This window comes from Gallinula chloropus (genome assembly GCF_964237585.1).
Source record: "Gallinula chloropus genome assembly, chromosome: 21".
Lineage (NCBI taxonomy): Eukaryota > Metazoa > Chordata > Aves > Gruiformes > Rallidae > Gallinula > Gallinula chloropus.
Genome location: NC_140106.1, coordinates 6185002 through 6201294, shown reverse-complemented (window position 1 = coordinate 6201294; position 16293 = coordinate 6185002). Strand labels below are relative to the sequence as shown.

The window sequence follows — 16293 nt, the reverse complement described above, 5'->3', positions numbered from 1 at the left end:
TGGTTGCTCTGCTGAGGCTGCTCACTGTCCTGCTGTGGTCATGGTTAAGAATAGATGAAGATGGTGAAAGGTGACCACTTCCATTCTTCATCACTGTAGGTGATGTAGGTGATGTGGTATCAGTTTTGTCTCAGTCACCTAAACACCTGAAGGAGTGATCTTGTGCAGAGCTGGAGAAGTACTTCTGCTTGGGTGGTCTGATAAAGAGCCAGGGAAGAAGGAAGGCTAGATTTGTGGATAAAGGTGTGATGCTTTTAAACGTCATTCCATTTTACAGGACTAAATATATGTAACTAAATTGCACTTTCTGCTGTGTGTGCAGAGATTAAATGAGGCCTATGAGTTTTAAGGAAAGTATACAGCCCTTAGCTAAAGCTCATAAGATATTAAAAGGGAAGGAAGGTGGAATAAATGAGGATTGAGAAAACGGCCTCACTCATTGGCATAAAACTCCTTTCCATGGGAGTCTTGCTTGCTAAGTGAATAGTACTTTGTAGCCTTAAAGAATGCTGTCACAGCCAAATTCTGCTGCTGTTGTAGGACGTTTCTCAAACAGGTTCTGTGTGAGAAGACACTTTGATAATGTTTTTGCTGCTCTTTGGTATAGCATGTGTATGGGGGAAGAGTTTGTGAGTAGTGCAGTGGAAATCAGAATGTTTTCAGGAGCTTTTCAGTTAAGGGGCCCTATGTGTGCTCCTGGTCAGTGAGAAGGACAGCTGGTTCAGACTAACACCTTGACTTTGCTTTTAGTGGACACAACGTGTGCCTGTGGGTGGCCACCACAGGGTTTTGGCTGAGGAGCAGTGGATTATTGATGCAGGCCTGCTCGGTTGCTTACAAATGTGGCAGGTCATTCTGTCATACTGCAGACAGTTCCCCTCCCCACCTATGAATCTGTGGGTGGTGTCTGAGGGGCCTTCCTCTTACACATCTGATTGCTGTTGAAAAAGGATTTGATACTCTACAGCTTTGTAGACATAAAGTCAGGCGGTAGGAGAGGGCTGCTAAAGCCATCAGCTGAACTTAAAAGTATGTGTGTTATACTTCACACTTGTCTTGATTTGTAATCCTATTCAGACAACTTATTTCTGTGATTATATATTGACTTTCACTCTCCTTTCCTGCTAACAAGCTGGAGACAACATCATCCATAAGGTATGCAGCTTAGTGTGGCTTTACTAAGGATGGGAACTGGGCTCTTGTGGCGTTTGGTGCCTGGTTTCATGGCTTGCTCTCACTCACATAGTCCATTTTCAGACTGACTGCTTGCCCTTCTGTAGAATGAAACTGATAACACGTGCTTCCCAGAATTCTTGATGCAGAAAGGAAAGGAAAAGAAAGGAAAGGAAAGGAAAGAAAAAAGACACCCCTCCCCCCCCCCCAATGATCAAAGAAGCCAGAGTGCATTTCAAAGTGAAGCAAAATGGAAAAACCAGGTGTGTAACTAAGAGCTTCAAGTAGAAGCATCAAGCTTAATATCTAGTTCTATGCACACAGAAGAAATGAGATTCTTTAAAATTCAGATAAGCGGGGTTAGTTTGCAGCTAAAGATTCTGAGCACACTGCTTTTGTGTGATAATATTTTAGATTTATTTCCACAACTTATTGCACATTCATTTTTTGGAGTTTTCATTGCAGAAAATTGCCAGGAGGAATGGATTTTGTCTTCCTCAGCTGGCAGAACAATTTTCCACCTGTCGCCCAAATATTTGATGAGAAGGATTATGGTACAGCTGCTGGAAGTTTATACTTTATATCCATAGGAAGCAAGAGGGGCTGATGAAGCTAATATACTGATATCCAGAGTTGGCTTGCTGAGGTGTATATACAGCACTTGTGACTTTCGATGTGTGCTGAGAACACAGGAAACCCTGTCCCCCAAGACGTGATGTAAGAAAGGATCGTGGCTGTTTGGGAGGTTTTTAAGCAACTCTTGATTGATCCACACATCCCTGACTTGGTTACTGAGATCTGTGGGTGTTCATGGTCTCATCTGAGTTTATCAAGTCCTGACCCAGACCCTCAGAGTGCAGCAGCAGTAAGGAGGGCTCAGTTCAATGCAGCTTTCGCCTCAACCTCTCCTTGCCACAAGATGGCATGCGGGGAGATGTCAGCCCTTAAGAGAGGATCTAAAAGTACAAGTGGAAACTACATCAGATGTGTAACTTAAAAGCCAATTCCTTAAATATTTTTTCCTTGCAGGGTAGATGAATATCCAGGGGTGGGAAAAAAAAGCAAGCAGCTGTATTATTGGGTTGCAAAGGCATCTCATCCTCTCCCTGCTTCGCAGGATGGTGTGAAAGTGAGAACTAGAACATGTGTTACTAGACTTATCACCAAAAAGAGAGTTTTCCCTCACAGCCCTTTTTGGTGTAGGTACTTAACACTGCAGCCATGAGCTCTGCTGTGAGGTTCAGTCCATTCTGGAAACTGAATAGAAATAATTTAGTTGAAATATGATTTTACCAGCTTGGAATCTTCACTGTGACAGTCGTTTGCTTTTGGGTTGTTTTGGGGTTTTTTGGATTAAAGCAGTGTTGGTTGTGGAAGATGATCCTGGGTTTGAACTACTTAGATTTTTAGGTTATCTTATTTCTGTTTCCCAATCCTAAAAACTACATTTAGAATACACAAACCCAGCGAGAACCAGTGCAAATATACATTATTCTGATGTCTGCTACTTGGAAAGGTATTATTCATTCAATAGCAAGTTCACGTGCTTGACAATTCTCTGGTTGTCTCTGTGAGACCCAAATACTCTTCGTTCCTGTGTATCTCAGGTATAACTGGGGAGCAGCTGGGTGACAGGTGCTTTTACAGGAATCACATTGATTTCCACTGGTATTGTGCTGTTTTCTATGGAGGAAATTGCAAATGTAGACTTGTATTGGCACTGACATTTCTGCATTACTGTGTAGCATTGTCTCTACAGACATGGGTTTGTTTTTGTATCAGAAAGTCATTTTGGTTCAACCATCAGTGACATCTTTATGTCTTTCCACTTTGATGTTTTATTATTATCTTACACTCATGGGATATTGTCTTGGCAACCTAATTACGATTTCAGGCCCTACTGAAATGAGAAGTGAACAAACATCTCAGGGGAGGAAGAAAAATGACCCTAAATATTTACGATATATGTATGTGCTTCAGTTCCAATTACCTGTCCTATGTGCTGGGAGGTGCTTCAGCTGTCTTCTAACCTTTGGTTAGGCACCTAAATGCATTCCTTAGGGAATATACCTGAGTAGGAAAAGCAGGAAACACCGACTCCAAGTTCGTGGAGCCTGGAATGGAAGATCAGTTAGTGCCACTTTGCTGGTCCACAATCTGTGTCCTCTATTGATGCGGATTTGGTGAGCAAATGGAAAGGGCTGCCCAGGAGGAGCTGGGTGGCAGGCACAGCCATTAAGCAGTCCTGTGTCATTTACCAGGAGTGCTGAATAGGTAATGACTGGATTCCCCTTCAATGTAAAGAAAAAATTATGCAGTGAAGCTCATCAGCATGCATGTTTTGTTATTGACCATCCTCACTGTTCCTGTATTGTCAATCTTGCTAAATACCATGTCCCTATAGGCTTCAGTAAATCCGTGTACTAGAGGAAATAACAAAGGCATTAAAGGATTTCATGTAGGCAACAAAATCTCCTATTTCCATCAATATCTGAGTAACTTCCAAAAACCTCACGTTGGTTTGTATGGGACAGGGTCATCTGATGAGAAGAATGCAGGCAAGTCGCATTAAATTGCCTTTCTGATGGAATAATGACTCAAATTTCATGATGAAAACCACTCCAGGTATGAGGAAGTTCTGTATTCTGACATTTTTTTTTTCAACTTCTGAGGGTTTTTTTAAACATGGAAAGTAATGCAAATCGCCTGTTTTAAAGAATTCATAATTTAAAAATAAAAAAAAAGCTTAGAACAGATGATTCTTCATTGTTTTAAAATCTCACTTTAACATCTAAATTATATCCTAACCTGTTTTGGAATACACATCCGTGTCTGCTGCAAGATTTTCTCATCTGATCTGACAACTAACAGCAGTATATTTATTTCTTAGAAGAATTTAGTGTTTGTTCTTAACTTCCCCCCCCTTCCTTTTTTGTTTCTATTATTGTCATAAAAAGATTTAAAGTCCCCGTTGGACTAGTGTACAGAACATAAACCACAAAGCATTTCCTGAAAGGTAATTTTCCAGGAATGAAAAATACAAGAATTGTGTTTGATAGTCTGGTCTTCTGTCATTCACTGTTGCATTAAACCAGCCATTTTTCTATAGCTATGAATGGTCTGAGTCTTGAAAACTGACAGTTATAAATGAAAAACCTTAATAATTTGAAATCAAAACCCTTACAGAGTTCCAGTAGGCTTTCAGATGAATTTGAATACAGGCTAGGGTACAAAAAAGATGATGCACAACAGAAAGATGCGTTGAGTTAAAAAATTCCAAGTATTAAGTGCTCTTTAGGAGAGGTTTTACTTTGCTCAGCAGCTGCTGTAGTTCTCTCAGCTGAAATATTTATCCTGAAATGCATGTGTATTTATCCAACATCCATAATAGCCTTCTAAATACTAGATTTTAGCACTTGACCCTGGGATTTGTTCTACCTGGTTAAGTATAAGCAGTGTCTCAGTGTCTGGTTCTTAGAACGTCAGAACATCAGTCTAGGCATCATCTTCCTCTAGTTTATCTAATTAGCACTGATGCGATTAAGGTCTGTGACAGCTCCTGTCATTTACATATTTAATCGTGTGTGTGTGTGTGTGTGTGTGCATACACTCCCAGAGACATAAACACAGTGTCTTTATTTTGTATTCTGTGGTGTGCCTCCCAGCAGCTCATTCTGAACAGGGAATTGCCTTCAGCTCCAGTGATGAGTGAGGGAGCTGAGCTGTGTCATACAGGTTTGGCTGGCTCAATACATCTTCCTGGTCCAGCTAAGCACTTGGAGATTGTTTTTAGAGAGACTCAAAATGCCTCATAATATTTTGTCTAATCTTGCTTTGCTCTTGACTGCAGTAGCCAAATTGGATAGGTCTTGAACATGAAAGAATATTTTGGACCAAATACTTCTTTCTGTAGTCTCTTTGTTCACATAACAACACCTGGACAAGTCTGTTGTGCGACCTCTGATTCATACAGAATCAAGATGAGCAGTGAGCTAGACACTGCAGCTTGAAATCAAGAGAGCAGTTCCTGCTGTGGGCTTGAGGAAATGACCCATCAACTGGAAAAAATGAGAGTCAGCACAGAGCAAAACCTGTGTGTTAGAAGTCACCATCTAACAGTTGCAAAAACACAGGGAGGAGGAGGTAGGAAATGGAGATTTTATTGATCCTAGAGTATGGCTGGAAGAACTTTGGTGTGATGGAAGGAGATCTTTCAGGTTTGCTGCCTTCCAGCCTGACCTCACACTGAGTTGCTCTCCTTACCTCTGCTAGCAGTTGTCTGAAGTACATTCTTGCCAGATGCTGATTTCATCTGGATTATAAAATGTCAGCAGCGAATCCAAGCAATTACATCTGTACAGCATGCAAAAATACTGTAATACCTCCCTGTGAGTCTGTTGGGAATAGGATATAGAAAGTCATTCCTCCTTTTATGTGCTGTGATCTCTGGGAGTTTGATTCTCAGCGGCACTTAGTGCAGTGCCAGTTATGTGTAAGTGAAAAGCTGCACCCCAACGTACATCCTTCTGTTCCGTGTTTTCTTTGGGAGTGAGCTGTTTCCACAGCCCCGCTCTGCTGCTGGCAGCACAAAATGGTTTGTGCTTCTCTCAATTTCTCTGTTGAAGTGAGCTGGACAAAAGCACAGCAATCCCACGAGAGGTGTAGAACCAGTTTGTTTCCAGGTGCTCATCAGTTACCCTTAACAGGAACGTAAAGCCACATCATTAAATCTGGATGCCTCTTGTGAGGAGAATTGTGCCCTTCATTCCACTGGGGATGGGATTTCATCCTTTGTGTCTTGCCCTCAATAGCAGCAATGGGTCATTCCAGATTCTCTGGCTGAATGATCCTTATAAAAATTGTCTGCTGGTCTTCAGCACAAGCATGTTTGCTGCCTTCTGAAGCACTCAGAGCATTGATGGGAGCATGGGATTTCCAAGCCTCTCCAGAATCTGATAATGACTTTTTGTTATTTCCTATAAAGCATGGATTTAATAAAGCCTGCAGGGACACTGTATTACTGAAGATTGACAAGATGGAAATTGGCATAAATGTTCAGTAGTCAAACGCTAAAAATTATGATAATATTTTATAAAGTACACTGAGAATGTAGTTTAAAGCATGGAGCTCCTTTGAAAACCCTAATGATCTCCCTGCACATACACAGTGTGTACTTGCACACACAGATACACTGAGTGCTAAGTGAGAGATACCATTTTTAATAGAAAGAAGAAGTATGTCCTCATTGTTCCATAATCTAAACCTGTGAAGGTTTTTAGACTTACTTCATATCGTCATAGCTTACCTTTCCTCTGTCTTAACTTCACTGGTTTGGCTTAAATCACATCCTAACTCTAACTGTACTTGTGTTAAATCACATCCTAACCCTAACCCACAGCTATTTCTCTGATGAGCCTCCCCTTCATCTAGACATACAGACTGTGTCCTCCCCCTGTGTTATCATTTAGCTGTGCTGTACATATTCAGTACTTTCTAATCTTCCTTCATGAATTGATCCCTTCTGTCTTATTTTTGTTGCCTTGCTCTGAATTTCCTCACAAAACCTGACCAACTACTGAAATAAACCCTGGCATTGCTTAAAATCAATGGGAATTACCCAGTTTTGACAGTGGTGACTGGGATTTGACTCAAATAGGGGAGTGGTACTAAAGGAAAAGCTTCTATTCCAGTGCTTCTGTGTCCACATCCAAGCACAGGAGTTCAGAAAATCACACAGCGAGGCTTATACGCTGCTGAACAGATGCCCTTGGATCCTACTGCCTGTGCTATAAGCTGAGAAAGCTCACTGTCTTGCAGTTTCTGGCCCTACAGAAGCCACTTTTCCACTCTGATGTAGCCTTAAAGGGGCTGCAGTAAATGGGAACGGTGTAAAAGCATATTGAAAATGTCCTCTAAGTGGGGATGAAATCACAGTTTGCTTATTCTGCTGTTGGAGTGCTACAGTAATGCTGTTCATATCAATATATTTCTCTGTGGTTAACACTCTGATCCCTGTTAAATCTGCAGCAACTGTCTAAAGGAAATTAAATTCAGTGAGAGAAAGGAAGATTTGGTAGTTAAGGCACTGGGCTGTCACTCAAGAGAGTAAGGGTTAGTTTCTACTTCTTCCACGGACTTTCTGTGTGACCTAAGGCGGCTCATTTAATCTTTCTGTGCCTCAGTTCCCCATCTATAAAATTTGGAACAGAGATGATGTAGTTTTTGCTGAGTCTGATGCTTCTTTTCTGTCAATTTTCATGACAGTTTTACACTTAAATTATTTGCCCCTGTGTGTGTGTGAAATTCCTTGCAAAGCACAATCCTGACAGCTATCGAGTTCTACTGGTGTTCCTTTCATGAAATTATGTTTTAATAAAATCCAAAATGGTATTTAATCAATTAAATGAAATGATTCAATGGGTGCACCAACATGAAAAAATGTGTATTTTCCTTCCTTTCCCTTTCAGGAAATGATAACAGTGAAGCCCTTCCAGAGTCTATCCCATCTGCTCCTGGAACGCTGCCTCATTTTATGGAGGAACCAGATGACGCCTACATTATAAAAAGCAACCCCATTGTCTTACGCTGTAAAGCCATGCCAGCTATGCAGATTTTCTTCAAGTGCAACGGTGAATGGGTCCATCAAAATGAGCACGTGTCTGAGGAGAGCATGGATGAGGCTACAGGTAAGAGTTCATGTGTCCTTTGGAAGGTGTATCCGAATGTTGTGTTTATTAACAGCATATAAAGCAGAGCAAAGAGCAGGGGATGGTGTTTGGGGAGACACAGTTGTCTGACTTTGCAGGTAGTTGCAGGGTTTCACCAAGCTGAAGGAGCTGGTGCTTACAGCAGAGCAGTGTGGTGCTGCCCTGGACACAGCACACTGGGTGAAGCGTATCGCTGGCCTGGTGTGTGGGTAACGCCTGCACACACCCGCTCGTGGTGCAGCACGGACACACACCACAGCTCGGGATGCTGGCACAAGCACCGCCAACAGCACGGACTGCCCGGGTGGGGCCTGAGCAAAGGCCCTGGTGTGAAGCACACAGCTTCCACAGGTTCCACAGAGACAGGGCTCTGTGAGGTCACCAGAGCGCCCATCAGATCCATCCGCCACCACCTGCAAAGGTCTGGCAACCCCCGGCTGGCCCAGCGGCGCCGCGGCCTTAATCCCCGTGCGAGGCCGTGGAGGCAGCAGCAGCGTCCCAGGCGCTGCAGACACTCTGAGCAGGGTGGGGAGGACGACGCCCCTGTGCCCCACCAGCGCCTCAGGAGCCTCTCCTCAGAGTGGGACAGCGATGGACACCACAGACTGCGCAGCCCACCAGCGGCCAGAGAAGATCCATCCTGGCTGCAAAGGGTCCGGGAAGAAGAGCCAGGCTCAGGCAATCATGCAGGCTGCTAGTGCTGACACTGTTTCTGTTCATGTTTCGGAGTAGCTGAAGTAAAATTGTTTGTTTGTTTCTGAGTCTATGAGAGGGGTCCGATTTCTTCCATGGTGCTTCCATGGAGCAGGTGGGAACTGGTCCTGGGAACTGGGGGAGAGGGAGAGGGCACTTGGGGAGAGGGGCGATGGCTCAACACTGGCAAGGGGGAGGAATGTCTGTGAAATGCTGTGGACCTGGGGAATCCTCCCATCCCCCAGCACAATATGTTGTCGTCAGGTAGTGAGCCTGGTCATGTAGTGATTGTGATCTCCCTATGAGAAAAGCTGCTTTACTGTGAGGGTGACCAAGAACTGGGACAGGCTGCCCAGAGAGGTTGCAGAGTCTCCTCCTTTGGAGATATTGAAGACCTGTCTGGATGCAATCCTGTGCAATGTGCTCTAGGTAATCCTGCTTTAGCAGTGGTGTTGGGCTAAAGGATCTCCAGGGATCACTCTTCCAACCCCTACAAATCTGTGAATCTGGATACAGCTTCGCCGAGGGAGGAGATGAGGAGATGGTGTTTCCTGAAACAAACAGGAAAGCAGCGAATGGAAGACGGTGAGGAAAGGCCAGAGCTGACAGGTGAAGAAGGGGAATACAGATCCTGATAGTATAAATGGGAAAACAAAGGGAATTGAAATGGCTGTAGATGTAGGAGATTTTACACGGAGACGGTATCGGGATACACACCACCAGCTTTTCCACGTGGAGATGTAGGGCCTGACCAAACCACTGATAGTAACCTCTCTGAAAGCAAACAGCCGTTCTAGAGGGAACAGAGGCTCTCTGAATTTCAGTGGCAAGATTTGTTTTGGGAACTAGAAACAAGGAAATGTGCTTTTGGGAAATTCCCAGCAGGATGAACCCTGGAAAACTGCCAATATGGGCGCTGAAATTCCCCTCCACTCCCAAGCAGTGATAGGAAATAAAGCTAAGTAGGAAAGATCCTTTGTGTAGAAGTGTGTGTCCAAGAGAAGGAGAAAGTTGAAAATGATCAACAGATTTTATCATGCTCCCAGCACAGCCTATCTCTTTTCTCATTTAGAAGCATCTTGATAAGTATTGTAAACCAATTTAATGCAGCGCCGTCTTGTAATTTCACAATTCTGGTTTGTTATTGCTTTTCTCCTCTTTTTAAATTCCAGGATTGCTAGGCAACTCCATGTCTTGAAAATAGCAGTGTATGTGTAGCATCCTCTCTATCAATACCAGAAATTCCTTTTTACAGGAAAAAAAATGCCGTTTAAAAAGTTACATTTCCTAAAGTGGTGCCTGGCAATCTTTTTAAGTGATGTATTCTGAAGAGATCTCATACTGAAGGTTTTTTGTAAATGCTAATCTGGCTGAATTTTAATTTTTACAGTTACCTTTTCAAAAATAATTTAATAGGCATAACCTTTACTTCTGAAGGCATTGCTGAATCAATAGAGAAGAAATGTCGTCCCTAAATGTTTTTCTTCCATATGGTTAATGAAAATCTATCTTGTGAGTGCCTCAATCATGTTTTCTCAGCCTTGGATTAATAACAGAATAAAAAGAGATCAAGTAACATTAGGTGGTTTTTAAAGTAACACCTGTAACACTGAGGTTTGGGACATTGAGGCTCAGGTATGGAAATGTTGCAGGTTTGAGTTTAGCCCAGGGACGGAGATAACCAGAAGAGGACTCTTCCCTACACAGAGGTACAGTGTGTCTGTGTGCTCCAAAACCACCTGTGAGGGTCCCTCAGACAAAAATGCCAGTAAAGGGTATATAGATGGTGTAATGTTGAAGGACAGGCGTGGATATTCTCTCACCCTGATGCATCCATAGCCATAAATTATTCTGGAACCCTTCCTTAGCCTTCAGTAAACAGCAGACTGTTGGGCTTTTTTAGAATTAATGTGCATACTGCCAGTGCTCTCATTTCTGGAGTCAAATCTGGGGCATCAACATGACTGTTAGTGAGTGTGCACAGCGATCTGTGGGCTGTGTGGGCTCCATCTGTGACAAACTGCTCTGGAATTCATGCCAAGAAGGTGCCTCTGGTTACAGGGTGGGAGTCTGGTGTGCTCACTAACTAAAGGGAGGGGACACCACGTTACAACGGGTCGGTGCTTTTCCGTCCTTCTGCTGGCTGTTCTGTGATTAAAATTGTGAGGTGCATAGGAAAGGGGTGAAAAACAGCCACGAGAAACAAACAAGAGGAAAATTAAAGCTGAATACAGGAAACACATCCTAGCATCCCTATAAATTCCTGCCAGCGAGCTTGCAGCCAGGCATGTACAAGAAGTACTTGGCAATGGCACTTGGAGGCACGTTGCTGCTGCTGCTGGGTACCCACAGCACTGAGGTGGTTGTGTATGATGGGACAGACAGGAAAGCTGTGGTAGGCAATAGATATAGTTTGTCACTGTGATGAACATGGAATCCAATTTCATGTGATTTTGCTTTCATAGGTCAGCAATAAAAATCTTAGAGTAACAGAGGAGTAACTTAATTTGAAGAGGAGGAGCAGCAGGAGAGGAAGGGTTTTGTCATTTTGGGAGCTCTGTAGTTGTTGGCTGCCTGAGGATGTAAAAGGGTCTGATGGCCTTGAAGAGTTTGCACTGCAGTGTCTCCTGCTGTGGATGTGCTGCAGAACATCAGCACATGGAAGCCAAAACATGCCAAAACATGGGCATGGGTTCCCATCCCTGCGCTGCCTGGTCAGTTGGCTGGTTAGAGACCAAGTTACTTCATCTTCTCCTGCCTCAACTCCTCAGCTGCAGAAGAGCCTGTAATCCAGTCTGCTGTTCCATTTATCCCTTTAACATGGCAGAATGGGAACTCTGCTCTGTGCACTCTGCCTCATAAAGTGAGAACATGAGTGAGTAGATGCTACTGTGATTAAAACATAACAATTACAGCTTGATTAATTTCCTTCTGCTTTATTTTTCTTGCCTGAACGTTGTGGCATGTGCTGCAGAATTAGTTCACAAATATCTCAACTTTTGGTTTCACCAGAGGATCAGCCCTGCTAAGAGTAACTAGAGTTTTCTTGTCTGATAAATAAAAGGATTACAGCAATAACTGCTGTCAGTGTTTTTCTCATTTAAACAAATAAAGCTGACAAATGCTGAAGTTCTGTGCAGCTCTGTTATGTTTAGTACATGGAGAGCAATTATTCATCTGCTGCCAGCATTAGTCTATCTGCAGCTAAACCATCCAACAGTGCAGAAAGCTTATTAGCATATCAGTACCATAGTCATAATTTTATATTCTGTGAGGCTGTACTGTATGACAAAAGATGATGGTTATAATTTGCACAATAATTTAAAGGGTTGGACTTGCAGTGCTTATTAGAGTTCTACAAGTCACAGGTAAAAGGTTGCTCATGTTTATTATGTGCTTGTTTTTATTTGCATGGATTTTTCTTTCTGTGTCATTTCTTATGAACAATTTTCCTGAATTTTGTGAGATGCAGAGGGGAGGTGAGTATATTTGTTGGTGAAATACAGTGATGATAAATGAGAATATCTGCCTCTGTTCCCACTAGGTTTGCTTTTTGTAGTTGTTTCTAAAACAAATGAAAATAGGTGTACTTTCTCCATAAACAAAACATAACTTTCCCCAAAGACCAGATGTTCTCCAGAGGTCCCTTCTGACCTCAACTCTTCCACGATTCTGCTGGTTCAGATGCATTTATTTTGTCTATTGGCAAACTGGGATGCCTGGGGGAGGCTCTGAATTCCTACCCGTCTCATTGGCAAATCGCTGAACCACCAGCTCCCCCAAATCCTGTGCTGTTTGTTTGCCTGATCCGACCCACGTTCAGCATCGCTGCAGAAGATACAGGCTGGCATATAGATTAATTAATGGGGTAATGAAAGGAAGAGCTGGGCTGGAGAATATTCTGTCTTCATAAATCTGGAGCTGTAAATGCCTGTATTCCCTGCGGGCTTTACAGTACCAATGAGCCTAGAAATGGATCAGCTTCTCAGAAGAAAGAAGCATCATTATGGGATTATATTTTTGCTTGGTATGGGTTGCAGGCTCAGTGGTGTCAGTGTGGATGCACCAGTGAGCCGTGTTGTGTGTGGTTCTCAGGCTCAGGGTTGAGAAGGCAGTGTACTGGCTGTACCGGGTGAACGGCAGCGCTGTCAGCAAGGTTGTACTTAATGGCTGGTGACAGGGAGGATTCTCCTCCCCAGGAAGATGCTGCTGAGAGGTCATGGTGGGAGTGTGCTGGTGTGGGAGGGGGCAGCAAGATAGCGAGGCAGCGCAGGAGGCTGTGCCTTCACTGCAGCAGAGCACAGGGCTTGCGGGCAGCCACGGTGTACGTACAGAAGTGCCCGTCAGCGCAGTGAACGCTGGGTGAGCGGTTCCTGCCTGGACACGAGGTGTTAATCGTTTTACACCCTCCAGGAAGGAGTCCTAAAGCGGATGGGTTGGAACTGCATTGGACGTGGTGCAAACCAGCTCGAGTCTGGGGGCTCTGGGCTTTGGTGCTTTGTAGCTTCGATTGAGATCAGGCAGGGACCACACACAGCGTGATGTGCCATAGTAAGTGACAAGAATGTGTCTGGTGGTGTCACACAGCGTGATGGGACACTTGGGGTGCCAGGAGCCAACTCTGGGTGCTTCCTGTGGCTGCTCTTACCCTTAGCATACGGAGATTCCACTGCAAAAAAATGGCCTTGTGACAGGGGATCCAAGGAAACTTCATTGTCAGGGAATCCAAGGATTCATCCCTGTCAGGGAATCCAAGGACTCATCCCTGCCAGAGCATCTTGGGTGTTAAAGCGGAGACGCTGCATTTCCATCACGCGTTGTGCAGTCAGCATGTCAGTGAGGAGAAGTGTTGCTGACAGAACCGAGTTCCCTCTGCTGTGTCTGTTTCAAGGGGACTTGTTTTCACCCTGGCAGGAAGCGGAGGGATGTTTTGTAAACATTTATAAAAACAAAAAGCAAATAAAAGCAGCCAGAAAACCTCTGTCTGTTTGTTTGTTTGTTTGTTGCAAAGTGAATAAATATTTGAGTGACTGAAATGGTGAGAAGACTTAGGGAGCTCTTGCAGGTTTCTCCATGACGTGAGGTATCCCTGGGAAGTACAGAAAGTCAGGCAGGCTGAGTGGAAAGGAGCCAAAATCCCCTTTGTTGCTGGAAAGGCAGCAAAAGTTTGGTATTGCTTTTTACTACTTAAAGCTTGTCTGACCTTCCCCACGCGTTTCACCAAGCATCCCCAATGGGCTCCAACTCTCCTGTTTGCCCAAGGAATGTGTTGACTTCCCAGTGCCTTTGAGAGGGAAATACCCAGCTGTTAATGATGCCTGAGATTAAGTGGAAGCCAATTTTTATGGACTTGAGGTTTAGAAATTTCTTGCTGCTTTATAAACTTCATGGGCATGAAATATATTTTAAGATTGAGTTTTCATTCATTTCCAGTGAAGGGGAAATAAGTATCTTGGGACTGCCCAGGAGGAGAGAGAAGAAAGTAGTAGGCATGAGTGTTTTCTGTTTTCAGATTAATGTTTTTCTGACTGGCTCTTTCAAGTGATTCCTAATGTGTTTTAACCCAGAGTTGGATTATATTTCATCTCCCCAAGGTTGTCATGCAAATGTATCTTAGGGAAAACATCCCCAGTATGTGAAACGAGGTTCATGAGGCTTCTCATTGTCTCATGTTTACAGTCAGGCTTCATCTGAAGCAAATGCTTCTGGTCTGAAAGGCAGTGCTGCTGAATTTCACCTGTGCCCAGGAGGGTATGAAAATGGGAGCAGGCAAAGGAAAAGCACTGGGCTTCTCCCATCGTTGTTCCTGGAAAGCCTTACTTATTCCCATAGATCCTTTTCTCTGCCTTAGAGATGTAACCAATTCCTACCTCAGGAGAGAGATTTGTGGTCAGTGTGATAAACACTGAGCAACTTTGCAGTAGCCAACAGCGTTGCACTGCAGGTGAAATTAGTTAAGGTTGGGAAATGGTGCAAAATAAGCCAGGCTTCTGTCTGATGGTGTGAACGCTTCTGCCTGGGAAAGTTAAGAAAGGCCAGCTGGTTTGCTGGCTTCTCAGAAGGGTGGCGATGAGGACCACCCCTGTTTGTGAGCTGTGCAACCTGTTGCACAGGAGAAAAGGTTCAGAGGGACGTGTTATATTCTTGCAAAGACCACAGTGGATGGGTAATTCTTGTAACACAATGCATTAGGACCTGCTCAGATTTTAGAATTTCATTAGTGGCAATATATTATTATCAAAGTAATTAAAGCTTTGCCTTGATTAAAAATGGAATTGTTTAATTAAAAGCAAAGGTTTGCTTCACCTTAGCTTTATGCCCAACTAAGACAGCTCCCGTCAGCTCATGTTCTGTATCTTTCCCCACCAGGACTGAAAGTTCGAGAGGTGTTCATCAACGTGACCAGGCAGCAGGTGGAAGATTTTCATGGGCCAGAAGATTACTGGTGCCAGTGTGTTGCGTGGAGCCATCTAGGGACCTCCAAGAGCAGGAAGGCTTCTGTCCGCATAGCCTGTGAGTACCTGTTCTGCTGTCCCAGGGTTTGTAAGGAAGGGATATGCATGTTCCCAGCTGCTCACATCTGCTTTGCCCTATATGCCTTCTGCAAGGCCTTATGCTGTGGGGCCAGTTGCATGACCTGTAGAGTGACCCAGTGCAACATCCAGTGATCAGACACCAGACCCTACGTAGTTACACTACTAACTTAGGCTGTTTGGCTGCATGTAAAGGATTCTCTGCCCATAATGGGGTTAGAAAGGGATTCACTGTGCAGAGCTGTGAATTCTTCAGTTCAAGGGTACATCTTCCAAAGCCATCCCAGCCAGGGACAGAGTCATTACTGGTCGTGACTGGGAAGGTGGCCATGTGGTGATGGAAGCTGCTGTTGGCTGGGGGGGCATCGTTGCTGTAAACAAAGGACAAACCTCTGGCCTTGCAGGCTGATAAATGTTAAACTTTAAATACTAACATTGTAGGTTTACTAAAAGTTATGGGGGAAGGGCATTTGTTTTGGTTTCTCTTAGCATAGAAGGCTCACTAGGATTTTCAGTACAGGGGGAGCAGAGGACACTCTTGTCCCCAGGTAGGAAGTGGTGAGTTTTCCTCTGCTCCTCCTGCCTGAAGCAGTCTGCTGCAGTGTTACACTCACAGCCAACACATTGCTATTTGAAAGATGCAAAACCCAGCCAATGCAATAAATGCCAACATTGCAAGGGAGGGGATGTAAAAAAGCCAGAACCCAAATACAACTGTCACTGTAAGACTGTGGAGATGCTCAAAGCCTCATCCAGGTTTTACCTTCCAGTTAGATCTGCTCCGTTGCTCGAACAGAATGAGAGCCTGAAACCATCCCTCAGCAGCAGTGCTGCTGGCAGAGAGCTCAGGGAATTGTTTCCCCCCTGTCTGTTGCGAATGCTTTTCCTTTAAACCACCAGTTCACATCTTTAAAGACCCAGTCCCAGAAATGATGACACCACGATGCAAAGAGCTGGGAGAAATGCTTCAGGGAGGGAGATGAGAGGTGGGAGGAACAGGCTGGGGAGTCTCAAGCAAGAGGCTCTGAAAGGTAACTTTACCAGGTGGTGCTCTAGTAATTCTTGGGAAATCTTTTAACTTGATAACTTAAATCAAACATTTGAGGTAAGTAATAGGAAAATGTAACAACTCTTTGGTTTTATAAATGGCAGATTTTTTTTTTTGTTGGCTGATTTAGTTTGAATGT

General features: G+C 43.9%; 1 protein-coding gene across 1 annotated transcript in view; it reads left to right on the top strand.

Annotated features, from left to right (window-relative positions):
- Positions 1-16293, top strand: part of UNC5D (unc-5 netrin receptor D) — a gene marked incomplete at both ends in the record, with an annotated part of 136702 nt that overhangs the window by 58409 nt on the left and 62000 nt on the right. Inside the window, 2 exons of the mRNA XM_084273958.1 lie at positions 7641-7859; positions 14943-15086. Of these exons, the coding sequence (XP_084130084.1) occupies positions 7641-7859; positions 14943-15086 (363 nt within the window). The remainder of the gene's footprint in view (positions 1-7640; positions 7860-14942; positions 15087-16293) is intronic.